This window comes from Telmatherina bonti (assembly GCF_933228915.1).
Source record: "Telmatherina bonti genome assembly, chromosome: 6".
NCBI lineage: Eukaryota > Metazoa > Chordata > Actinopteri > Atheriniformes > Telmatherinidae > Telmatherina > Telmatherina bonti.
In genome coordinates, this window is record NC_136624.1 from 18,404,931 (window position 1) to 18,432,020 (window position 27,090).

General features: G+C 38.7%; 2 protein-coding genes across 2 annotated transcripts in view; one reads left to right on the forward strand and one right to left on the reverse strand.

The window, feature by feature from the left end:
• Window positions 1-3,487, forward strand: part of tasora (transcription activation suppressor a) — a gene marked incomplete at its 5' end in the record, with an annotated part of 28,766 nt that extends 25,279 nt beyond the window's left edge. The window contains one exon of the mRNA XM_079241997.1: window positions 1,219-3,487. Within this exon, the coding sequence (XP_079098123.1) occupies window positions 1,219-1,726 (508 nt within the window). The 3' untranslated portion in view covers window positions 1,727-3,487. The remainder of the gene's footprint in view (window positions 1-1,218) is intronic.
• Window positions 3,488-8,057: 4,570 nt separating this feature from the next.
• Window positions 8,058-26,296, reverse strand: ccdc66 (coiled-coil domain containing 66; the record flags this gene model as incomplete). The annotated part of the gene is made up of 21 exons (XM_079241998.1): window positions 8,058-8,159; window positions 8,418-8,530; window positions 10,250-10,500; window positions 12,323-12,369; window positions 12,537-12,744; window positions 14,587-14,815; window positions 15,630-15,707; window positions 16,797-16,875; window positions 17,022-17,177; window positions 17,265-17,349; window positions 17,567-17,796; window positions 17,895-18,029; window positions 18,510-18,602; window positions 19,630-19,694; window positions 21,775-21,869; window positions 22,169-22,316; window positions 22,415-22,661; window positions 23,675-23,911; window positions 24,336-24,358; window positions 24,798-24,856; window positions 26,286-26,296. The coding sequence occupies 21 exons, from the start codon at window positions 26,294-26,296 to the stop codon at window positions 8,058-8,060; spliced, it is 2,691 nt and encodes an 896-aa protein (XP_079098124.1).
• Between the last annotated feature and the right edge of the window lie 794 nt (window positions 26,297-27,090).

The window sequence follows — 27,090 nt, forward strand, 5'->3', positions numbered from 1 at the left end:
TCGACAGTGCTACAACAGAGGAAGTGAAATCCCCTCTGAGCTCCCGCTCGGTTTTAGCTGCCATCAGAAGCAGCTGACCTGAAGGAGCGAGAAGGTGAATAAGGTTGCTGAAGCAGAGGGTTAAGATGAAGCAGGGCAGTGAAGGGACTTAAAAGCAAATAAAGTTTTAAATGAGTTTCAATAAGAAATGGCAGCCAGTGAAGGGAGGCAAAGGTAGGGGAATGCTCATATTTTTTTAGATCGAGTTAGGAGACATGCAGCCGCATTTTGCACTGTGAAGAGTGGTGATGGAGGATGCATTTACCCCTGCATACAGTGAATTTCAGTAATCCAGTTGGGTTAAAACAGATGCATGGATTACTGTGTAAATAGTTTTCTTTTGAAAGAAAAAGCTTTATTTTAGCCAGCTGCATTTCCTGAAATATGTTTTGACAACTGCCTTAATTTAGCCTTTCATTGTTAAGGTAATTTTGTACCATGATGTACCAAACCCAGGTTTGTAATAATTGACTTGATATACTGACCTAAAAAAAATCCATGTTTTAAGTCACAGTAGAAGTACCAAAAACCATCACCTCTGCCTGGTTATTGTTAAATAATAAAAACAAAAAAACAGATGGACCCCCAGGCCATAACGCCATCAAGACAGTGGAGTAACCTTTGCACCAAATTTAACTCTTTTGCAAAAACAGTATGGAACTTAAAACTGAGCCCTGAGGGACACCACAGGGGAGGAGGAAACCTAGTCCCATCAGTGACCTGGTAAACATGATCTGAACCACTGCAGTAAGTGCCAGTAACATTTTGGTATCCCTCTCCCAAAGGCATTGGTGTAGTTAGTGATCCTGGTGTCTCTGCTTAATTCTAGCTCTTATCTAGTCCATGCAAGTCTGTTTCTGAGCTTCCTTCAATTTTAATTTAAGACTAGAAGCCCATTGCATCTAATGCTGCTATATTATTAGGTGTTTTCCAACTGTAATATAAATTATTTAAAATAAGAGGACCTGACAGCATGTGAAGTTCTGCGCAGTGACCCATTAACTTGAGTCAAGTGTGTTTAGGTGGGAGCACATCTCAAACCTGCAGGACTGTAGCCTTCGAGGACCAGCATTGAAGAACCCTGTCCTTCTAAGAAGCTCCTCATGCCTGTTGGAACTGTGATTTTTGTTCTGATTTTTGCATGTTGTGCCTGAATGTCTTCATGTTTTTCTCCTGTAGTAAGACGTTGCTGGAGCCGGAACAGCCAGTAAGAGCTGATGTACCGCTGCCAAGCAACACCACAGCCAGCAGCACTAAGGTAACAGGAACCAGAATCACTGTGGTAACCAACCAGGATTGCTACCCAAGTCGTACCCCGAACCAGCCACACTTCCAGCGGCATCAGCAGCAACTTCGACCTAACAAACAACCGAGTCCGTCACGGATCTCACCTTACAGCCAGCAGTCCCAGCGGGGCATGGGCCTCCTGCAGAACCCCCACATACCTCGATTTCATGGTCAGCCTTTCCCTCCAGGTTCTTTAATAGGGCCACTGACTCCTCTTGGAGGGATGGGAGGCTTTCTTGGGCCCACACATCTCTGGCATGGAACCCCAACAGGTGGTCCCCTGGTCTGGGGTTTCCAACAGACTGGTAGAGACTTCTTGAGAGGCTACTACAACCCCGCAGGTCCGGGCAGCAACATGTACAGAGGAGGACGAGGAGGAGGAGGCTTTAATGGCATGTAGAGAATCTGTTTCACTACGCGAGCCGCTCCAAACACACGGACCACTCTGCTGTGGCTCAGGTACAAAGCCAGAACTATCTTCTCCTACCAGAGTGAGCAGAATCTGTTTGTTGTCAAAAACTTCAAGATGTTTTGTAGATGTCAGACTAAAAGATGAAAGAAGTCTCTGTTCTGCACTTTTATACTAAAATTCAGTAATAAACACCACTTCTAATATTCCTGGGTCATCATCTCCATCACGGTGGACAGTCCAGTCATTCAAGCTTCACAAGTTTATTTAACTGGGAGAGTTTGAAAAATACAAACATACAAACTGTATTGTCTGGTTCTCTTTCTTTTATTTGATTGTGACCTAAACATTCAGGACATATTTAAAAAGAATTTGTCTAAAGACATAGAGTCACAATGAAAACCACTTTCAGTTCAATTTAGACTAAAAGACTTTTTATAAGTTACTCAGTCTGTTCATTTGTGTTAAACTTCCAGCAGGGTATTTATGAGATGCATGTCTCTTTCTGGGGCATCATCAACAGTAAGATATGAGGATGATTTCTTTGAGTACAAACTGGAGAACATTCTGGCCTTTCTAAACGTACCCCACATTAAACCAGCAGTTACTATGTGGAGTTTAATTGTTTTACTTTTGGTTCGTATTTTATTTACACTGGATCTAATCTGGTTAATGTCTTTTTTAGTTATTTTATCTGTATTTTTTAAAGGCACTGAATCTTGGTACAAAATCCTCCATTTACCATCCTATGAGACAGAAGCAGAAAAATATTCTTAAATATCCTTTTATATATTCCTAACAATAACATAGCGATGTTTAATTTCCCGTTGATGTTGTTTTGGGTTTCAAATTTGGCTCCTCATAACATCAGCTTATGACTCTGTAGGTCTTTTGTTCCAATTTCCACTTATTTTCCATCCTTGAAAAGTCATTGAAAAAACTGCCTGCCAGTGTAAGCTTGAGTCAGTTTTGACTGAAAGGCTCAAAAATTTGGTGATCTACATTGTAGACGTGATATCGTCCTGGCTCGGGAAAAAAGAAGTCACTCCAATGAAACACTTAATTAGCAACTCTGAAATCCTTGAATACGAGCATCAGGTTTTTTTTATTTTTTAAATTGATCGAAAGTAAAGGTGGTGTATTTAGCAGAATGTAAAGTTTGTGATGTACCTACAACACGTTTGGTTTCAGTGTGTGAACAGATTGCTTCTTTCTGTGCTCTCTTCCTGTTTACCTTTAACACCCCGGGCCACTTCACAGCCTCTCACTGTAAATTATAGTGAAAATAAAATGAGAGCAGCTCTGACATTTACACTCGCCAAGTTCTGGAAGACTTTTGATTTTGGAAAGACTGAATGACATTCTTCTGATTTAATCTGATCAGAAGCCACTGAACCTTGGTTTAGTGTTTTATTAATCTGTGATGAGGAGGAGCTTTGAGACGCAAAAGACCCTATGGTTGAATCCCCCAATTTTCTTAAACGCACTACTACCTTGAAAGTTGTACAGTTTAATGGATACCATTTCTCAGAGACAAAATGGTTTAATTTTTAAGCATGTTGAACTTTTTATGGTCAGAAATTGACGCTACAGGAAAGTGGACAAATGTTAAAAATAAAAAACTCTGCAAGAAGAATCTGATTGAAAACATGACATGCATGTCTTCCAGGGACACTTGTAAATAAAAAAATCTTTGTACTGGATATTTGGTTTGTTAAACTGGGAGCTGTTTGTGTTGAGTAGCTGTTGTATGTAGAAAAACACTTGTAACAAACTGGTTTTAACTTAATTTTTTTCTTTTTTACATCTGTTTTTTTTGTATTAAAATTATTATAAGAAACCCACGAGTTGTCCTGGAGTGTGACTTAATCTCAGATTAAGTTCTGAGGACTACTGCTAGCTCAGTCTGACAGTAAACATGTCAGACTGTTATGGTTTATTTAGATCTGTGAAGATCAAGTATTGAGCACTGAAGGACAACAATATTGTACGGACCGTTTAAAAAAAGAAAAAAAGATCAGTGTGCCAAACACAGATCCACTGACATGTTTGGTTTCAGGTTATGAAGAGTACTCAAAGGATTTTGCATGTACGACAGAATCACATTGAGGTTTTCTCAAACTCTGAAGCAGTCAGACAGAAGACAGTGGAGGAAAGTGCCCCAATAAAATCCTGAGGATACTGTAACATAATCATTGCTGAATTACCCACCAACTTATTTTTACACACTTACATGGTTGCTTTGATTTCTGTAAAGCAACCCCAAAGATCCACCTTACTCCACATTGTTTCCCACTGAGGAAATATTTAGAAAACCAATTAAAACTGTTTATGTAAAATTTTATGTGGTTACCTTTACATTTATTTTGCATATATTTACAATTTTATGGATATTAAGTCTATTTTTTGTTTATTTAAAATCAGATGTACCATGCATTTGTTTCTAAATCCAGATAAAGTTATAGAGACATTAACTGAACTTACCAGTAGACTGTAGGGATGCAACAGCCATGAAATCACAGCAAATTAAATGTTTAGTTTTAGAGATATCTAATGCTAAGCAGCCTCTACCTTCACATTTAAGTAACAAGATGTTGCTCTTAAAGCTAGGTTAGTCAGTCCTTAGTTAAATCTAAGAACTGGTCTTCAAGATAAACCATCTCTCCCTTTCAGCTCTTCTTCGTATCATCACATTGCATCACCAGACAGGAGGCCTGTTTTTGCAGGATGAGGCTATGTCGTGGATCCAGCAGTTTCTTATGAACTTGTTATAGGATAATATCCATTTTACCATCATTTAACTTTAGAGCGTGTACAGTTGTGTGGTGGTGAAAAAAAAGACGTAACAAAATGTGCATCTCTAAAGAACAGTGTATAAGAATAAATATCCGATCCATGCTTTTACCCAACAATCCAGTTCTTTCTACGTAATGCCAGGATCTAAGATTTTTTCTACTAGAAATACCTTGATTTCAACAGTTGTCTCTCAAGGGTACCCATACCGTTTGTAGCCCATCATTCTTATCAAACTCTGCATGAGTCTGTTAAGTCTATTTCAGGTGTGTTGCAGCAGGGGAACTCCTAAAACTTCCAGGACTGCGCGACTCAAGGACCCAAGTTACTCACACCAGTTTGTGTTTCTCCGGCACAACACACCTGATTTAAATAAAAAGGTTCAATAACAACTCGTCAGCTTCGTCAGAGCTGGTAAATGAGATGTTGATTGGAGTCAGGTGCTCAGCAGCAGGTTAACACTAAAACCTGCAGGTTGGATCAGGGTTGGTGACCAATGCTTTGTTACCCGATACAACATGGCTGCTTTTGTCTTTCAGACCTGCTGTGGCACATCTGTTTCAAAGACAAATTACAGTGGTATGAAAAAGTTTGGGCACCCCTGAAAATTAGCTATATTTCCATTCATGAATCATTCAGTCTTTGGAGTAACAACCTCATTTTAACTTGTCAAAAGATGAGTGGACACAGTAATGGTTTAAATGTCAAACCAGGTTTATTGGGAAAACAAAAAATATGAAACGGGCATCAAAACATTACACAGGTGCAAAAATTTGGACACCCCAACAGAAAAAAAAACTTTGTGGAGCCTCCTTTTGCCAAAATAACAGCTTCTAAATATTTACTATAACTTCCAACAAGTTGCTAGAGTCTGGATTGAGGTATTTTGGACCATTCCTCCTTACAAAACATCTCCAGTTCAGTCAGGTTTGATGGTCATCGAGCATGGACAGCCCGCTTTAGATCATCCCACAGGTTTTCAATAATACTCAGGTCTGGGGACTGGGATGGCCATTCCAGAACATTGTACTTGCTCCTTTGGAGAAATGCCAGAGTAGATTTTGAGCACTGCTTTGGGTCATCGTCTTGTTGAAATATCCAACCCCGACGCATCTTCAACTTTGTGACTGATTGTTGGACATTGTTCAAGAATCTGCTCATACTGAGTTGAATCCATGCGACCCTCAACTTTAACAACATTGCCAGTACCAGAACTGGCCACACAGCCCCACAACATGATCGATCCTCCTCCAGATTTTACTGTGGGTAGCAAATGCTTTTCTTGAAATGCTGTGTTCTTTTCCCGCCACACGTAACCCCGCTTTTAATGACCAAATAACTCAATTTTTGTTTCGTCAGTCCAAAGCACCTTACTCCAAAATGAAGCAGGCTTCTCCAGATGTGTTTTGGCATGCCTCAACCGGGCCCTTTTGTGGTGAGGATGCAGAAAAGGCTTCTTCTGCATCGCTCTCCCATACAGCTTCTCCTTGTGCAAAGTGCGCCGAGTTGTTGACCGATGTACAGTGACTCCATCTGCAGAAAGTTGATGTTGTAGTTCTTTGGTGGTAATCTGGGGGGTTGTCTTTGACCATTCTCGCCATCCGTCGCTTTTGTTTCTCTGATATTTTTGTTGGCCTGCCACTTATAGCTTTAACAAGAACTGTTTTTGTGGTCTTCCATTTCCGCACAATGTTTCTAACAGTGGAAACCGACAGTTGAAATCTTTGAGACAGCCTTTTGTAGCCTTCTCCTAAACTAAGATGTTCCACAATCTTTTGCTTCATGTCATTTGAGAGCTGTTTTGAGACCCACATGGTGAGACTTCAGAGAATGTTCAAAGAGAGATACAAGGTGCATTTAGCCACCTTAAATACCATTTCCCTTGATTGGATGCATCTGCCTATGAGGTTCAAGGCTTGATGAGCTCACAAAGCCTATCTTGGGTTCCAAGTAAGCACTGGTAGAACCTTAGAGGCATTAAAATCAACAAGGTCAAGTGTGCCCATATTTCTGCACGTGTGTGATTATATGTTGATGCCTATTGCACATTTTCTGTTTGTACAATAAACCTGGTAAACATTTGAATTGTTACTGTGTCCATCAGTCTTTCGATAAGTCAAAATGAAGTGGACAACCTTTAACACTGAATGATTTGTGGATAAGAATAACACAAATTTTCAGGGGTGCCCAAACTTTTTCATACCACTGTACATAATTTTCCAACCTTAAAACTAGCTATCCCAGTCTTGTTTGATGGTTCAGTGACGCTTATGATGGGCACCTCAGGGTAGTCACTGCCCAGCAGCAGAGCCAGTGCTCTGTCAAAACATATAACTGCAAGCTGGCTTAAATATATATTTTTAAAGCTATTAAAAATATTTTTTTACTTTTTTTTGTATTTCTTGATGAGAATTAACATTCACGACACTCTTCATAAGAAAATAGAAATGTTTTGTAATACAAAGAAGGACACGGTTTAATACATACACATCTTTCATGGATGTGATGAAAAGATTTATTTATTACTTTCACTATAAATAAAACAAGTGTGCATTAAAAACAAGCTTTACACAAGAAAAAGCACAAACTTGAGGAGCACCAAGGTTCACTCATGATTTAGTCAAACAGAGATTCTCTGTAGAAGAAATTTCAAAAAGTTATTACCAGGTTCATCCAAAGTAATTTTCATAGAAAGCACACAAAAACAAACTTCATAAAAACATCCTGGCATAAAGGTGCTCATCCAGATTGAGAGGGCAGCAGGGGAAACTCGCCCGCTGCAGCAAAAAGACGATAGTATTGTGTATTAAGTGAGGTAGTACACCGCTGCATCTCTTTTCTCCTGTAAACAAAGTGGGAGGTGTAACTGATGGAGCAGCTGGATGCTGGGAGTGGCAAGAGGTGGAAAAACATCAGTGGTTGCAGGTGGACATGATTTGTTTTATGAATGTTTGAACAATATTCAAGTTGAATGAAAAGCAGAAGTTTAGCAGTCTGACTCCTGCATAAGGTGGTGCACACGGGCGGTAGCAGCTGATGTCTGCACTGATGGCATGTTTACTGCTTCCTCAATGTGTACCGTTGACGTCCAGAAAAAGGATTTTTACTGCTTTAATGCAGAGCTGGTCACCATCTGTTTTGACTGTTTAAATATAAAGCTGGGAAATGTTGGAGAGGGTGCAAGTTATGGCCTTACTCCTTCCTCCTGCTTCTGCACCACAGTAGGAAGTGATGCCTCATCTTCCGTCTGACAGGAAACCTGATAACTATTCAAGCTAAAAAAAAACCCAAAACAAACTACGATCATCTAAATGCATTTTAGACTCAGTGGGAATCACCAGCTTCAGATGTTTTACTGCTGCATTCTGACAACGTTTCAATGTGACGTGAACGATGTTATAAAACCACTTTTGGCACATCGATTGTCCAGTTCCTGAGCTGCCAAACCTCCTGAACGTGAACGTTTTCAGCTACACACTCATTATCATCAGTGCATAAACACAGCTATAAAGTGTAGTCGTGCTGGAGGTCACATGCGCTGTGTTGTTGAGAGAAACTGCTGTGCGTTGCCGTGGCGATTCAGTGGCGTACTCAGATCCATCTCCAGCTCCCTCTGCTTCTGTAACAAACCCTGAAAACAATCTTGTATCAGATACAAGCAGCACCACTTTTTACTAGTTCAGACCAGCACACTCTCAGACTTTCATGCTGTTTTTTTTCAGTGGCTGCGGGATTCATGTCCGTTTAAAAGTCATTTTAATTCAGTTCACTTTAAGATACAAAGTTCTGGATTTAGCATTTACTGTAGCTTGTTCATAAAATGACTAAGGAGCAGGGATACTAACGAGGCATTAACTCAATCAAACTAAAGGCCATGTGTGTGTTTTACCTGCCGCAGCTGAGCCAGACCTCTCAGGATCTCCTGCTGTCGCTGTGTGTGTGTGTTGCGTAGCAGCTCTGGGTGGAGGAGCGGGTCTCGATGTTCAGGAGCAGAAGGCGATGCTGAACTCTTAGTAGGAGCTCCTGACCAATAAAAGAAGTTGTTTTTTTAGACAACAAATACACTGATTCAGGATAACATTCAATTTCATCTAAAATTTCAGTGATAAAGTTTTCTCTACTTTACACACACACACACACACACACACACACACACACACACACACACACACACACACACACACACACACATCTATTTCCTGTCCAGTTTCCTTTCTCTGCTGCTCTTTTAAAGACTGATTTTATAAAGTTCACTGCTCAAAAAATTTAAAAAAAGAAGAAAAACAAAGTAATTACCGTATAACAAAGTCAGTCTCGCTTCTGTGATATCAGTCTGTGTAGTTACAAAGTAACACTACTTGTGAATCAGTTTCACCTGCTGTTGTATGAATGGAACAAACAGAAAGAAGAAAAACCCTCTAAAGGAATGGTTTAGCAGGTGGTGAACACACACCATTTCCCTGTCTTCATCCTTTCTGGCCGATTTATGGTCATGTTAGCATTTAGCCAGTGCCCTCACCACTGGAGGTAAGGTGAGGAGGTAACTGGCCACTAATGTGCATGTTTCTGCTCAAACTGTCAAAAAACAGACTTCATGTTGTATGAGGACCCAACATCCACAAGTAGGGTTTGTGGTCTCAGTCCAACATTGTTAAGCATTTTCTAGAGCGCACCAGCATTGTCAGATACATCAGTGTTACGGTGCTCTTCATGGATTAAAGCAGAATGTTCTGGAGTCTGCAAAATACTCCAGCATGACCAGTTTGATGGTGGTTCAGTGATGACCTGGGGAAGCATATCCTTGGAAGGCCACACAGGCCTCCATGTGTTTAGCCAGAGGTAATCTGACCTGAATGAAATCATCACACCATTAGCTGCTGGAGTGGGACCTGGGATCCTTTGGAGATCCCTCAGGAGAACATGTGTTGTGTCACCAGTAGCATGCCACCCCACTCTGCAGGGAGTGCAGACAAGCATGTGGTGTCCACACATACTACCTCACTTTATGTAGAGCGGTCTGGAGAAATTCTACAGGAGTTAATCTTTCCACCTTTATTTTGAGTATTCTTTTGAACCCAGACGTCCATGTCTGAATGATTTTCATATACAATTATTCTTTTTATAGTATTTTCGGTTCTCAACATATTCCAATATCTATAAGATTTCCAACTGGAACATTTCTTTCATCAAGCTCTATGATGTGTTGTTTAAAATGTTACCATTGTTTTTTGAGCTATGTATATTCTTCTCTTATCAGTCTATACACATCCATATTATGCAGCATTTAAGTGAAGCATTACATTTCTGTGTCTAATTTCCACCCGAATCCTTTGCTCTTCTTCACTGCAAAATTTCTATTACTGAGATTGTTTCATTTTGTATTAAAATGCACCTCAAACGATTACTTGAGATCAGATGATAGTTTCTTGCTCTGTACAGAAACAAACAGGACAATCAAGTCTGCTAATGTTTCTAAATGAGATTATTATAATCTGTGTGTCACGTGATTACTGTTGGGAAACATTTTGAAAGGGTGTGTTATAAAAGGAATGTAAAACTAAATGATAACTTCTGATTTAAGTCCACACTTTGGACCTTTGCTGAATCCTGCACAACTCTCTCAGTCCTTCTTCCTCTTAATGAACTTATTTTATTTTATTTTTTAAAGCCCACTAATGCACAAAGGTCCTTTATAAGCAAAATGTCTTATAAATGCCATACTTGAGTGTGTGTGGGGTAGAGGTGTGTCAGCAGGTTCTAGTGGGTCCAGGTTGAAGACTTCTTCAGTGCGTACATAGGGAATGAACTCCAGGACTGGAGGAAGAGGATGAGGAGTCTCAGAGGCCTGCTGACTCTGAACTTTTTGTCTGACTGCAGGGGTATCAGGAGAGCGCCCTCTGGAGGATGAAACAAGATAAGATGAAAAACACCGTGTTGCATATAAAGAAGCAGGTGCCATTAAAGACTTCAAACTGTTTATTTGCTGATTTTTATTTGTTAAACCTTTCTGCAGGTATGTTTGATAATGGTTGTGTGTGTGTGTGTGTGTGTGTGTTTTGTTTTTTTTCACTTTTTTCTCTTTGAAAATTGTTATTACTCCACTTATATATCTTGTTGTACTGTAATACTGTGATAGTTTATTTTGTTTTTACAAATACTGTGTTTTCAGCAGCTTAGACACACTTTTCTTTTCTCTCTTTTTATTTTCTTCTTTTTTTTTCTTCCCTTTCATTTAGTTTTTTTACTTTTCCCCTGCCAGGTCCGGTGCTGCCGTATCAAGACTGATGATGATATCATTAAAAATAATGATAAAATATTGAGAATATCAAGGGCAGCCATGTACATGACATGTCACCATTGACAGAGCAAATCTGTCTGGCAAAATGTCTGGCAAAAATACGGCACACAGATTGCTGTACTGTATGCTGTGATGCTGGACAGGACAGGACAGAAAAGTGTGGTTTTTTTTGTTTTGTTTTTTAAAAAGAAAACGTGCTGTTTCTTAATGAGTTTTTTTTATTAAAATATAAGCGATTAAAGTAATCTACGTTTTAATAAAAACAGCTGCTAGCTCATATTGCTTAAAGTTGTGACAGGAAAAACTGAAAATGAGCCTTTAAATTTTCTGTTATAAGTGACAAAGGCAGGACAGTGTTCAATGAGTTATGAGTCGTGTTCAGTGGATTGTGAGGCTCAGCTCCCCTGAGTTGTGTTTCAGTCTGTTAACATGTCAACACAAGGTCTTTTTTTTTAAACAGGTGAATAAATTACACATTTAAGCCTCATCTAAAAGTGTGTTGAGGCAAAGCTGCATAAGTTTCCAGCCTGAAGACTGACATTTATTATGCACATTCCTGGAGCCATCATTGCCCTGCAGTGTCTGAAAAACACACTTCACATTATGTTAAAGCTGTGTTGAGTTTCATGGCACCACATCACATACTAGCAACTGGATATCAGCACACTGGTTATTTTGGTTACGCACCACAGTATGTTTATTGCTGATCTAGCGTGTAAATGCAAGAGAACATTATCGGAGGAAGAGAAGGAAAGAAAGTTGAAAAGTTGCAGTGTGAGAGTCAACATGACTGCACTCGTGCTCATGCCATGGACAGCGACGGATGTCTGATCTTATTGGACAACCTGAATTATGTACCTTTAATAAAGGAGAACAAGTGTTTCAAGATTGTGTTGTGGTACTGGGTTTGGTGCTGCTGTACGGTGAGCGGACATTTTCCACAGTATTTTTGCCCAATTTGTGATTCCAGAACAGAGACAGAAAAAAAAAAACTTCTCCGACAAGTGTCTCAGTTAAATCAGGGTAATGCAATGTATTATTTAGTTTCAAATCAGCTATTTTTTCTAATAGAAAATCATTCATACACACTTCTTTCTAAAGCAAGTAAAAAGACTGTGGGCAGATTTCCCCTTTCCATGTACTGCTGTAGCACATTGCATTACAGCCATCAATCTGTCTAACCTATTCGTCTATATGTACAAAAACAAGGGAGTCATTGTAAATGCATCAGTTTTACAGCATACTTTGAATTAGCTAATGGAGAAAGGTCATTGTAAACTTGTAAACCAATAAAATCATTTTTCACATATACTTTCTTTAGGTTTCAAATAAAAAAGACAAAAAACAAACTAATTCCAATATTTTTCTATGATTAAATCTAATTAAAAAAATAATCATTTAAATGTTAATTGAAATTGTCATTCGATAGATGAAATAGGCTTAAAGCTTATTCTTTGGTCTGCTGTGAGGACAAAAAAGCTGTCAGATCTCCTCACCTGTCAGTGATGTCTATGGACATGTTGTGCTCTTTGCCCCCAGTTTCCTGAAAACATAAGCAGTCATCATTTAGCTGTCAGGACATAAATAATCAAGCAGCAAAGAAAGAGAAAGATCGTCTTTTTCTTTCTTTAAATAAAAACAGATTAATATAAATTTAAATGTCAAGACAAATTCAAGTTTTTAGACTTCAGTATGAAGGAGTCAAGTCACCTTCTTAGTGGGACTGGTTCTGGTCTGCTGAGTATTGGGACAGAGACGGAGCTCCTGGTGCTGAGAAACAGGAGGCTCAGTTCTTGACAGACAGGCTCGCTCCTGCAGAGCGAGGAGTTCAGCCTGCCTCTTTAGACGACTCTCCTGTCTGTTCTTCTGCATGGCCACTGGGTAGCGCTCCGAGGCGGGAACGAACCGACGGCTGGGTCTGGAGGACCAGGAGACAGGAGCAGGAAGTCAGAATGTATTGAATCAATGACACTGGGTTGTTTACGTAGTGCTTCAGTTCCACCAAAGTCAATTTAAATATATGTTTCAGAATAAATCATTTCAAATATAAAAGGTTGATTTTAAGTCTTAAAGTTTATATAAAGCCAATATGATATTATTTCTTATTTTCTAAGGTTTTATTGTCTTCGTGAAGCACTTTGAATCACTCTGTTGTTGAATGGTGCTATATAAATAAACTTGCCTTACTTTCCCTAATGTTCTAAAATTACAGAAGAGGCAGCAAAATAAGTTTTATAAGGACATTCAGCTTCAGCCAAAATCAGAAATTTGACTGATTGTACTAAGGTGCACCTTTACCAACAAAGATTAAACAACTAAGTGTTTAATGCTTACATCTTTTAAAGTATTTTTAGTAAATAAATAGCCAGCTAGGTACTTACCTATCAAATTGTGCTTCTTTGCTTTGTTTTGGTTTTTCTGGCTAAAACAGCTGGTTGTCTTCAGCTAAACTGATGGCTGACAATTCCCATGTACCCTCCAACATGATAGAAAGGAATATTTATAGAGATCATTGGCATATTTCTTTTATTGTATGTTCAAGTTTTCGAGGGTTGAATAAGAAACAATATTTAAACCCATGTTGATTGATTTGACACACTTTTTTTTAAATGAATTATTAAAATATTGTTTATAGCGAACAGTTAGATGTCTCCTGGCTGAAAGGAAAACAATCCTATAATACAAATTTTATTACATGGACTGTATAGATGTATGACAAGACTCCTCCTCCAGCTGTGAACAGCTTCTTTATTTTACAATCATTTTGTTGTTTGACCTCACTTAATCAGTCTAATTTCTGTTCCCAGAGTCAAAACCAAACATGGAAAGGCAGCGTTCCTTTGTTCCTTGTGGAACAAACTCCCAGAAAACTTCAGGTCTGCTGAAACTTTCAGCTGCTTTAAATCATTCATTCATTTTCCGAACCGCTTATTCCAATTCAGGGTCGCGGGGAAGCTGGAGCCTATCCCAGCCGGCTTTGGGCGACAGGCAGGGTACACCCTGGACAGCTCGCCAGTCCATCGCAGGGCCACACACAGAGAGACAAACAACCACACTCATGCTCACACTCACTCCTAGGGGCAATTTAGAGTGACCAATTAACCTATCATGCATGTCTTTGGATGGTGGGAGGAAGCTGGAGTACCTGGAGAGAACCCACGCATACACGGGGAGAACATGCAAACTCCACACAGAAAGGCCACTGACCAAACCAGCCATGGATCAAACCAGTGACCTTCTTGCTGTGAGGCCACAGTGCTAACCACTGCGCCACCGTGCAGCCCTTGCTTTAAATCAGAATTTTAAAAAATTATTTGTGGCCTTTTATCAAAGTGACTGTTAATTCCTGATACCTTCATTTTTATTTCCTCTTTTTATTTAATCACTCAGTTTTTCTTTTAAACATTTCATTTGTTTATTTGTTTTTAATGCTCCCTGCACCTCGCTGTAATTCTTTAATGTTTTTACGTAAAGCACTTTGAATTGTCTAGTAGGATGTAATGTGTGAGACAAATAAACCTGCCTTGCTGAGTTGCGAAACAGAACTGGTCAAATAAACTGGTACCAGTGGAGACATACTGAGATATGTTAGCCAGGGAAATTAGAAATGCCAGACATAAAACTTCCTTCATAAGATAAACACTTGATTAGAAGAAGCACTGACTAAATCTGCTGGTCTACTTTTAATTTTGTGAAATCTTATTTTGTTTATCGTATTCACATGAAGCTCACATCTAAACTGTGAGTTGTGGGTTTCTACCTCTGCGTGTTCCACTCTGGTCTCCTCTTGTCTCTTCTGCTCTTGTCCGTCCTTGCAAACGGTTCATATGGGTCTCCTGGTGGCATACAGATGTTTTCCTTCTCCGTTCTCGGTGCTCTGCTCCTGCTGTTTGAAGGAGCAGCAGACTGAGAGGGAGGCTGGTGATGCTGTGCAGCGATGTCAGGAGTCTGAACTTCATCAGCTTTCAGTGGGAGAAGAAGGGTCGCTTCTGCACACAGAGAGAAGACATGCTGAATATGGAAATAAATAATACTGAACAGCATGATGGCAGAATTTAGATTTATAATCTAAATCTGCCGTCTCTTTGTGGAAAACAATACTTCCTAAATAAGTCTCACTCCCCCCAAATCAGCTGATGTGGTAGAGACCCATAATCTGTGTTAGCTGGCGGACAAGTTCGTATTACATATACAAAAATAATATTTAACTTTTTTCTGTATGGAAAGGTCTGATAAGATGAGTCCACAGGGACATTGCACAAGTGTCCTGATCAGCCTGCAGTGCCTCGTTTACAGTCCAGCATTTGTTTTCTTTCATCATAAATCATGCCTACATGGTGTCTTGTTTGGCGTGCTTCAAATAGGTATAAATAAGCTACTTTGCACTTCACTGTTACGAACCTCTAGGTCAAATACTTACACCAGACTGGGGCTCAAGTGACAGAGCCCTTAAAGAGACAATGACTACCATCATAAACCATCATAAATAAAGCATAATAAAGCATTTCAAATGTGAGATCCTTCAATATTATAACAGTAGTATAAGGATTTAGCAATGAAATCACTTGTGAAACATGAAAAGGACATATATGAAAAGAATTAAACCGTTAAGATAAACAGATTAGCTTTGTGTATTTTATAACAGGAGAGATCAGGGAAGACGTGGCTTTTATACATTTTATATTTGTGCTTGATGCCAGCCTCCACTCATGGAAAAGAATCAATATTTCCTGAAACAGTAGCAACAGTACTGATATCAACGATTGCTGTAGTATTTTCAGTATTGACTGCATTCAGTGTTACCTGTCTGGACAGCACTGTCTTTGTACAAGGAGGCTGAACTGTTAGCATCCTCCACATGCCTGGCTTGTCTAGTCACTGCTAAAAACACAGGCACGAAAAACAAATAAAAAAATTAGAAATTAATTCATTATAAGATGGCATTCACTTCTGTTAATTTGTTAAAATACTCATTATCTTTTCATTCTGGTCATACTAATCTTAAACAAACTGTAAACATGAAATCTAACAAACTAAAACTAGTGAACCAGGTCATCTTAAACATTTTATTGACTGTGTTCTATCAGCATCTCAATCAAGCATCATATTAAATGGAGAAATGAACACCAGATAAGACTGACTAGAAAGTCATGACATAGTATAGTGTTCAAGGAAGCAATTATGTTGCATCAAGAACAACACTTTAAATCTGTTCCCCTGTCTCCTACTTTCTGCGCTCAATACTTTTAATCAATACAGTCAAATTCCCAATAAAACTACATTATTCACCTATTTATCTGTTTCTAATGTCAAACAGCAAAAAGAGTTTTAAGTTGTGACCGTGAAGTATCTTATTAAGTTGTCATGACTACTACACAGATGTGGAAATGTACATTTAGAATTACTTCTGCCTCTTGAAAAGTTACTCTAATCAGTGTGTGATACACTGTACCAGTTCCAGAGACCTGGGATTACGTGCAAGTCTTAATGCAATGTAAATATGTAAAATGAATAAGTAAAATAAACTTTTTAAACAAGTAAAATGACTAAATTATTGAATTGTATTACTGAAGTCAAATCTTATTTAAAATACATTTATTTCCCAAAAACGTTCAGGTTGTTCAAAAAATCTTTTCCAAAAGGAAAATTCATCAACTATAAATCTTGATAATGTATTTCTTTGAAAGAGCCAAAGAACAAAATGCGTGGAGCTGACCGCCTGGAGCTGACCCCCTGGAGCTGGCCGCCTGAGTGTGTGCTCAACCACATTCTTTACAGCACACATACAGGAGACTGTCAACCGCTTAATAAGAGAATTAAAAATAGATAGCACTTGTCTGGCAATGACATAAATCTGACTTTGTTAAGGACTAACGGTCGCAGGAACACTGATAAGAGTGCTGCTTCTTTGTTTCCAGAAATTTGAGCTTGTGGCATCATTTTTCAGTATTCTTGCAGGACTCTACTCACTGCTGGACTCTGACATCTCCTGAAGACTGCCGCCGTTGTGGCCATTTTCTGGCTGCTCTGCTTGATGGACCGCCTGCACCTGAAGACACACAAACAAACGATGATGTACAGCTACAGAACTGTTTGTTTCTGGTCCAATCAGAAAAAATTTGACAGAAAACAGATCAGTGAAGATGTGTAAAAATTCTTAAGGTTGTTTTATTTATATTCCTATTGTCCCCTAACCTGTTTCATTTTCAGGGTTTCCAGCTTATATTGTCTCTCTAGCATCTCCCTCTCCAGTGCCACCCTCTTCTCTTCTTCCTCTTCCTCCTGTCTCCTCTTCGCCTCCTCTTGCTCCCTTTGTTTTCTGCGCTCTTCCATCTGCGCCTCAATTACTTTCTAGAGGAGAAAAAAGTAATAATTTAGAAAGTTTAGAGTACTGCTCCTTTAGCTCAAGTCCTTCACCCTCTCGTCTCCTCTTCTTACCTGATGCTCCAGCTGTTTGAGCCTCCTCCTCTCTCTCTCCTCAATCTGGACAGGGTCCAGCAGGGAGGTCATCGTCCTCAGATAGCTGGAATAAGGACAAGAGAAACTATTACATACACATTAAAATCTCAAGTTAAGTTTGGTTGAAAGTGTTGATCTTATCGGATAGAGATCATGATGATGAGCTTATTTCCTTGAATGGAAAAACAACTGAGCCCACTGCTTATTTCTAGGTGAAGGAGAATTGGAAAAGGTCAATCTCATGTTTGCAATCGACTTCATCTTTCCCTCCCCTCTCCTACCTGGTTCTGGGATATCCACCAGATGAATCCACGGTGGCTCCAATGACACTTTCTGCTCCACAGCTACTTGTTCCCTCCCAGACCAGGGACATGCTGGATGAGGGCTCCCACTCCCCTCGCTCAGAGCCACTGAGCTGAACTGGAGGGAGGGCTGACGGAGCTGCAGCCTGGATGGGAGGCCTTTTCTGCAGAGAGTCAAAGTGTGTGGCCCAGCACTCGTGATCCTCTGTCTGCTGAAACGACAACATGGTAAAAAGTAAAAAAAAAGAAAACCCAGAACTGCATTTCCTACACCCCCTCTGAGATTTATGCTGTGGCTCAACTTCACCTGGCTCTGTAGTAGTTTCTCTCGTTTCCTGCGTTCAGACGCCTCCTCTTTCTGGCGGTCCAGCTCCTCCAGCCAGCGTCTCCTCTGCTCCTCCTTCCTCTCAACACTCAACACATCCTCCATTGGGGTGATCTCCTGCGATGAACAGAGTTTAACCAATTTAATTATAAAAAGTTATACTATTATTCTAATGTCATGCTTTAAATTTTATATTTAAACTGAATTACAACAATCACAGAGAATGAATCTACATGTTCAATTCAACCAATTACTTATTTACTCCAATATAATTTCTGAAAATTAATCGTCAAGTCAGGTATGCAAAGGTTGGGTAAAAAACAAGAATAAATAGGGTAAATTAAACTACCGTACAGAGTTACCAAAGGTTAAAATTATTTCTTTGTCTTCTGCACAATCTCATGAAAGCTATAAGAGATAATTCAAAGGATGGCATGAAACCTCTTCTTCTGAATAATAAAAGTGCCATGGTGTAAAGGAACTGCCAAGAAAGTCATCAAATAAAGATCATCTTTTAATACTGTGTTATCTTGAATTCAATAAAGGAGGAAGAGTAGTTCTATATGACTCCTACGTCTGTTAACGGGTCAGATTTACCCCAAGTCTGAGGCTGGATCTGATGGCTGCAGGTTGTTCTCTGTAGCTGACAGAACTATGGACAGATAACACACTCTCTGCATACTCTTCAGCCTGAAACACACACACACACACACACACACACAGATGGATGTTGTGACATGTCTTGTAACAAAGCGATTATACCAGTCTGCTCTTCTTAACTAAACCTGGGGGAAAGGCTTAAATTTTCTCTTCAGTTTCACACTTATTAATATATATTATTAATATATAGCATTAACATACATTATAAATATTTTATACACAAATATTACGATTATCAAAGTTAACCCGTTAATGGAAATTCTTCAACTCCACTATTTTTGATGCATGATTAATATACACACTGTCTGCATAGTATCAGGAAGTGATGCAGAAGTAGTTCTGACGCAGAAATGGACACAGAATGACTTTTATGTGGAGAGTTTAGCTTTGAAGCTCAGAAAGATGGAACTGTGGACAAAACTAAGGTCATTTTTATCTACTGTTGGTCTGAACTGATTTACCACCATTGACACAATGGTGTCTGTGCAGCTGATTCAGGGCCCTCTTCTTCCTCTAAAGACAGTCTGTGCTGGAAAGCGACATGCAGCAAGCTTTCAACAGCTGGTTTGGATAAACTAAGGAAGTTGGAAACTGTGGTAGAGAACTGCGGGGAATTTACTTCTGTCCATAGTTTGTAGATGAAAGTGAAGTGAAGCTGTATGAGGGAGAGTGTGCATGTGTAAAGGGGCTATGTGTTTCAGGCTATGTGTGCACATGTAAAGTCATTCAACCTCAGGTAGGTAAATATAACAAGTAACTAAAATTCCACAATCTATTTCTGCAGGTACTACACTGCAAGTACATGACTGCCTACAAGAGTACTAAAACATAATAAATATTCTGCTATGGCACATTAGAAATAGATCAAATATCTGCAATTAATATGCAGTTAATTTCGAGGTAACATGGGAAACTCGTGATTAATTGCTTTTAAATATTTTGAATGACTGACATTACTGTAAAATATATAAAATATTACCAATATTTCTAGTTAAACATATGAAGATGAAGACAGCCAAAGGAAACGCCAGAGATGACGATGATACATGCTTCATACCTGTAGCCTGTCTGGAGCCAAACACTGCTGCTGCTGTTGCTGCTGCTTTAGAGCCACCTGTTCATCTTAAACCAAACACATACAGAAATGTTACAAAATATTTGTCAGGTACCATATTGCCAAAAATATTCACTCACCCACCCAAACTAACAGAATTCAGGAGCTTTGATCACTTCCAATTGCAAGTGTTTAAAAATCATGATCCTAAGCATGCAGGCTGCCTCTACAAACGTTTGTTACAGAATGGGTCGCTCTCAGGAACTACGTGAATTCCACCATCGTACTGTGATAGGAAGCTACTGGTGCAACAAGCCCAGTCATGAAATTTCCTTGCTACTAAACACTCGACTCAACTGTCCGAAGTATTAAAACAAAGCTGAAGTAATTGAGAACAGCAGCAGTTCAGCCGGTAGCTATGGAAGATGACAGAGTGGAGTCAGTAGATGCTGAGGGGCGTAGTGTGCAGAGGTCACCAACTTTTAATCACTACAGATCTCTAAACTTCTTATGGTCTTCAGATTAGCTCCATGAAAGTGCCTAGAGAGGTTGATGGTTGGGTTGTCATGGATGAGCTGCTGCATGTGAGCCATACATCACCAAGTGCAAAGTGTCGGATGCAGTGGTGTGAAACCAGCCATCACTGGACTCTAGAGCAGTGGAAACGTGCTCTCTGGAGGGGCAAATCACGCCTCTCCATCTGGCAATCTGACGGACAAGTCTGGTTTGGCAGTTGCCATGGTAATAGTACCTGATTGACTGTAATGTGCCAAGTGTGAATTTTGATGGAGGAGGGATTATGGTCTGGGGTTGTTCTTCGGGAGCTGGGCATGGCCTCTTAGTTCCAGCAAAATGACTTCTGAATGTATCCTCAGTATGCTATACAATTCCATGTTTCTTTAACTTCATGAACAGTTTGGGGATGGTTCCTGCCTGCGAGCCAGGGCTTCTTGTTCAACATCCGTGTTTGACCTCACTAATATGCCTCTGGAAAAATGGTCAAAACTTACAACTTCAAAGGATGCTGACATCAATAGGATGACACTTAAGTTTATATGCATGTAAAGACAGGTGAGCGAATACTTTTGGCAATATTGTGTTCGTGAAACCCGTCGGGAAATTCAGCTTTCCAGCAGTTTGCACAGTGGCATGATTGAAGACAAAATAAGAGAGAAGTAAGATGTTACAACTTATATGATTAATTCAGAGGTGCTAGAAGTTTCTAAATATCCTATCAATGTTATCTTTCATCATACACACGCCCAGAGAATAAAAAAAAAGTATGAAAAACATTTACAAGTTGTCCCCCACCTTTATATGTGCCTTTTAAAATATAAAAATAGTACACTGCCAGTAAAAGGATGCATGTGGTCAGCTTTGGCACACAGACCATGGCTGAGTCATACTAAAAGCAGACATTACATCAGGAGCAGCAGCCTGGGCTGTTGACACAAGACAGGTCGGCTCTGTGGACAGACACTGCTAATGCCAAACACTGAGTTTTTACCATCTGCAGTTTTTGCAGAGATGCTAATTCAGAAGACCATGTAAATGTTTTCCACATCTTTAACATTCCAGTTTTGCTGAACCAGTTTTTAGAGAACACTCCAATTTCTCCAGTCGGAACAGAAACCAATATGCTTCTCTGTTATTGTATCCAATTTTCCTAAACGCCTCTCTCATCAGCAGGGTATTTCTAAATGCACCTCATTGAATATTTAATTCATTATTCAGCGTCTCAATGAAAGGTTTGAGACTGTTCAGGTTGGAAAAAACAGATGATCTTAGGACAGCTCAGCAGCTTTGGACACGCTTAAATCAGCCCCAGTCCTTCATCAGCAGGAAGTTATGGACTTTGTGCCACAAGAATAGATAGTGGGACAAACGAACAGCTGAGCAGGTTCTCATGCTCACTGTGGCTCAAATTCCTAATAAGGCTTATAGATAACAAATTTAACTCCTCTATCAGATGGGATTCGGGGTCCATCCCTTTTATTTGTGATTCTTCAGTTGATAAATATTTTCTTAATAAAAAAAAAAAAGTTGCAGCTCATTGCCAAGCAGGTTGTCGCTAAAAGTGTTTCTAACACGAGACAAACCCTGGCTTAGAAGTTTATAATGCTTGTGTATGTGTGTGGAAGGATGTACCAAGCTCTCTCTTCCACTGAACCTTCTTGGCGTCGATGGCCGCTCTACTGTCTGAATTTTGCTCCTCCAGCCAGCTGAACAGACAAGCAGACAACCTGAAAACAGCAGAAACACACAGTAGTTTTTAGAATGAGCCGTTGTGCTGTAAACTTTTCTAAAGCGCTGCATGTCTGTCAGGGTATAACCAGAATTATTACGATATTTTGGTGGCTTTTCTTTCTACACACATATGGCAGAAGAAAGAAGAGTGGAGCAGTAGCATAAAAACAAGCTAGTTTTATTTATAATTTATGCTAAATCCCTTTACAGAATATTTTGTAGCCATCTTGATACGACTTTCAGAGGAATTCTGTTCTGCCAGCAGGAATAGACATTTCATAGAAAATGCGCTTACCCTTTGACTTTTTCTTGTGAGCTTCTGGTTTCATCTGTTCCATTCCCTTCCTTCTTTATTCCTTCTTTTTCTCTTCCACCTTCCTCCTTTATTTCCTCTTCTTTACCTTCTTTCACAGAAGAGGCTAATTTTGTATCAGTCTCATTTCCTAACACAAACAGTTAGATAAAGTGTGCAAGTTTCAGTCGCCCGTGTGATGTAGGCCTTATTAGTATAAGAAACTGGTTACGTTACTTCCAGTAGTACCTGGTGCCTCTTGCTTCTCTGGTGTATGCTGACCATTACTGGGGATCTGAGAAGTGTTGAGTAAATGTTGCAGCTGCTCACTGGTGAGACACACAATGTCCTTCAGGCCTGCCTCCCCACTGGAAAGCGTGTTCTTCAGTCCAAACTTTCCGACACCCTGAATTCCAGTGTTTTGCAGCTGTTCTGCTTTCTTGTTGGCTCTCAGGAGTCCAGTTTTGTTGCTTGGTGTATGTTTGTTTAATTTCACCTTTTATACACACACAGAGATGAATTATAAATGGTTAAATGTAATGCATTTAACTCTTTAGAAACCATGAAGACCATCCCGCCCTCTGATGGACTGGCAGCCTGTCCAGGGTGTCTCTTTTCATTAATTTTCATTTCTTAATTCTTTCATCCTCAACCATATAAAAAAGGTACGCACTCCACATGAATGTAGCTGGTCAATGTGGTGCCTGATCCAAATCACTAAAATAAACTAAAGATTATTCTTTTTAAAAAAAGTTTAACAATGACTTTTGTGTTCTCAAACTTCAAAAACTAGAATCAATTTACACATACACTTCCAATTAAAAGTTTGGACACACTTTCCCATTAGATTTAATGGGAAAGTGTGTCCAAACTTGTGACTGGTAGTGTAGATTGAGGATTTGCTCTTTTGCTGCTATACCAATAATTTTATTGCACTGGTGGTTCACACATAGTGGGCTGCATGTAAGAGATGATTGAAGTCACTGTGACTATTAGTTGGTTGTTAATCCTCAGGTTTGGTAGTTTATTATTTGACTTTTATGCATTTCTTTTTTCTTTTTTACTTTATTCTGATCTTATGTGCTTTTTCTTTCCTGAACTTCTGGTGCTGAGGAAGAGTATTGTTCTGTTGACTGATATGATGATTTGTTATTTCGATGCAGGTGAGCTGCTTGTAAATTGCCTTCTGAACAGAAGGACTGAATCTAATGAATTACTTCTGGTAACATTTTATTTACTTAATATGCAGTGGGAGAAACTTCCAAGCCAGAGCCTCGCTGCCACGATGAGTGTTACATTTGAGGGCACTCTCATATTGAACAAAAGACAAATGACATTCAAAGTGATTGGTGTCTATGTCAATCATATGCCTAGATTCTTTTTTCCCCTAACATGGCCTGATCCTTTACATCCTTGTAACAAATAATCAAGCACCTCAGGTAAAAACTACACTACCATGCACATAATATGAAACAAAAGTGAATTGTTAAAGCATAATCCAGCCCTTACCTTGGTCTCCACTTTACCACAGCTATCTTTGTGATGGTTAAATGTCTTGGATAATGTCAAAGTAGTGCTCTTCTCTTCAGTGGTGGAAGGGGTAGAGGTAGACGAGGAAGCTGCTCTCCTTGGTTTGTACCTGACCTCCCTTGGCCTCCCTGTCAGCTGCTGGGTTGTTTGTACATCTTCCACACAGGACGGCTGCCTGGAGCTCAAGATTTTAGCTGCGCTGGGCCTGATGGGCAGCTGCACATTAAAACACATAAAAATAAAAGTGACACATCAAATAAAAACAGCAATTCATATTGCAGGATAGAAACAGAAGAAAATAATACTTCAAAATAATAATAGCATTTGCTATAAATGACCATCTTGACTCAGATTCAAAAGGCCAATGTGAAAAATGGGTTTTAAGCAGCCTTTCTGACAGTCTGTTCCACAATTTCAGGGTCGCCACAGAGAAGGCTCTATCACTCCTAGAGGTGCATCGGGTTCAAGTAACCTCCAGCAACTGTGAGGATGACCTGACAGCGCTAGCCAAAGCATGTATGGTTAAAAGCTCGGACAAAAATAAAGGGGCCAACCCAAACAGCACCTTGAACAAAGAGTTGGCAAGTGATACACTTTTTGAACAGAAATGTAATCATCAGACAGCAAGAATTATTCCTACCTTTGCTGGATATTTCTCAACCCCTGCAATGGAAAGAAAAAGGCCAGTGAACAGCAATTAATATAAAACCAAAGAAAGACAGTCCTTTCCAATATTGCCTCTGCATACCTAAAATTATACAAAGCTAAAATTTTGATGGTGAAAATACAAATCAGTCTTTAATTATGTTTATATGAGTTTCTTTTTTTATTTGACTGTAGCTAAGGTATACACAATACATAATGAAAAACATAGGACTTAGTTATAATTATAAAATTAGCTGAATATAATAAATCACTATTTGAAAAATAAAAATGATAAATAAGGTCAGTTTGGGCTACATCAATATTTGTCTTGTATAACAGTAAGGCAATAAAAACAAACTATTTATTTACCTTTAACATATAAAGTGTTATCATGACCTGAAAAGATGGGTAAATAAAAAGCATATCATAAAATAAAAGAACAGCTGAAAGGTCTCACCATGACTGAGTAAAATCAATCTGGGTTTTCCTTTATCAAGTTCAAACAGCAGGCCATCACTGTTCAGAGACAAGAGACAAACATTTGTGTAAAATTTCCCTTTAGTGAACAGAACAGTGGCTTCTCAGTCGCATATCCATCCAACTAAGGGAAATAAACAAACTTATCATTAGCTAAATTATAACTAATGTTGCTACGAAGATCAGGGATGTATTATAGGAAGCAGAATTTATAAAGTTTATCCAGAGCTCTGAGTTGAGGCAGATATACTGAGAAAAGGGGTTGGAATCAAAGTCAAGCACATGTGGAAAATGTGTGAAAATACAACAACAAAAAAACAAAATAGCGCACAAGAAATGACAGTCATCATGAGGCTTCAATACTATGATTAAGTATGGCAAAAGACAAGATAAGGAGCCAAAAACGCATCCTCACCCAGATTATAATGTCTATTGTGAGAAGGTAAAGGTCAGAGAGAACTCAGAGATTCATACTAATATATTTCATACAGCAAAGTCCACATGCTTACCTCTCACACAGTTTGCATTTTCTAAACAGACAATAAAAATGAGATTCCTCAAAAATCCTGCTCTATAGCATGTTTGATTTACATGAATACCAAATGATTTAAGCAATTTACCTAAAAATGTTGAGCAAGTATCTACATTTTAAAATGTTTTCCAATAGTATAGTATTATTTTTAAGGTCTATTGATATTTCACCCTGAACTGCTGTCAAAACAATGTCTGAGAACATTTAATGTCTCCATTATCACTGTGGTGAGACCAAAAAACAATTACTATAAAGAAAAAAAAATTAAATCTGAGAAACATCATTGATAACCTCCTCCTAGGTAAATAAGCTCCTCAACAGATTAAAATTTATCCCTGAGCAGGATTTATTGCAGACATGTTTTATTAGGATGTATTATTATATTATAGAATGAATGCAGTAAGGGGCGTTCAATTAGCAGTGCACATTAAGGTACTAGTACCAGATGATTGCATTAAACAGTTAGTTTATCATTCATATTAAGTATTTTGTGCAATATTTTAATTAATTATAAAGAGGAAGAAAAATTTTTATCATGTCTGCAGGTTTTCAGCAGCTCAGTGTTGTTTTTATGTTGATTCAGTTTGTGTTTAGCTGATTATTACTAAAATCCTAACACCATTTGAAAAAAGCCTTTTAAAAGAGACGTTTTCTTGTAGCATAAGCCTTAAAATACTGTTTAATTCTCATGAGAACTGCAGTAAGATTATTGTTTTGCGGCGTTTCTTGTTAACCAACCATTGCCAACAACAACATGAACCCCTTCAGATTCTTGAAACGAAAAATCGGTGTTTGAATTCATTGTACCATTACTCAGGTTGTGTGTTATTTGCTATTTCATCGTTGGATGAAGCATTTTTGTCAGTTTTCTTGCGACATGTTTGCTCACTTGCTTTAGCCTAGCTAGGTACCGTCACTGCTCAACAACATACTCACCCAAGATTCATGCCGACAGACAATACGCAGAGAGATAGCACCGCGTTGTAAACAACTAAAAAATAACAAATAAACAATTCAGTTAACCATTATTAGCTTCAAAACAATGCTTTGACTGGCTGCACTGGGAGCCTCACGCTAGTTCCTGATTGGTCAACTGTGTAGGTTTGTTGCTGGCAACGACCAACAACACCATCACTGATTGGCTAATTTTTTGTTGGGTTTAAAGTGAATGGCCAGTCAAAAGTCTTCATTTGTACATTTTAAATTGAACGATAGCGGCCGATAACAATATTTACAATAACGTAATATTCTTACTATCATGTTAACTCTTGTATTTTAACAACTTTGGAATAATTCGTATACCAAAATGTCCTACGTAATTTACAGGGACAAAGAATTTAAATATAGCTTATACATTTTCCTAAGTGTCACGAACTACACAAAATGCATTAAAATGACCCCTACTAAAAGCTAAGATATGTCCAAATATTTATTTCATGAGAGTAAAAACACACAACGAATACAAGTCTTGAAGTCAAAATGGTATCTGGGTTATCTTAAAAAAGAGATAATAATAATAATAATAATAATAATAATAATAATAATAATAATAATAATAATAATAATAATAATAATAATAATATGAGGGTAATATGAGGAACACGAGTTAATATATAATCCATTATAAAATACCAAGGGTGTAAGCATTCATTTTTTAATAGGTGTAAATAAAACCGTATATATGCTAATAAAATAACAATATTTGGAAATAGCACCAATGAACAACAAACTGCAAATTAAG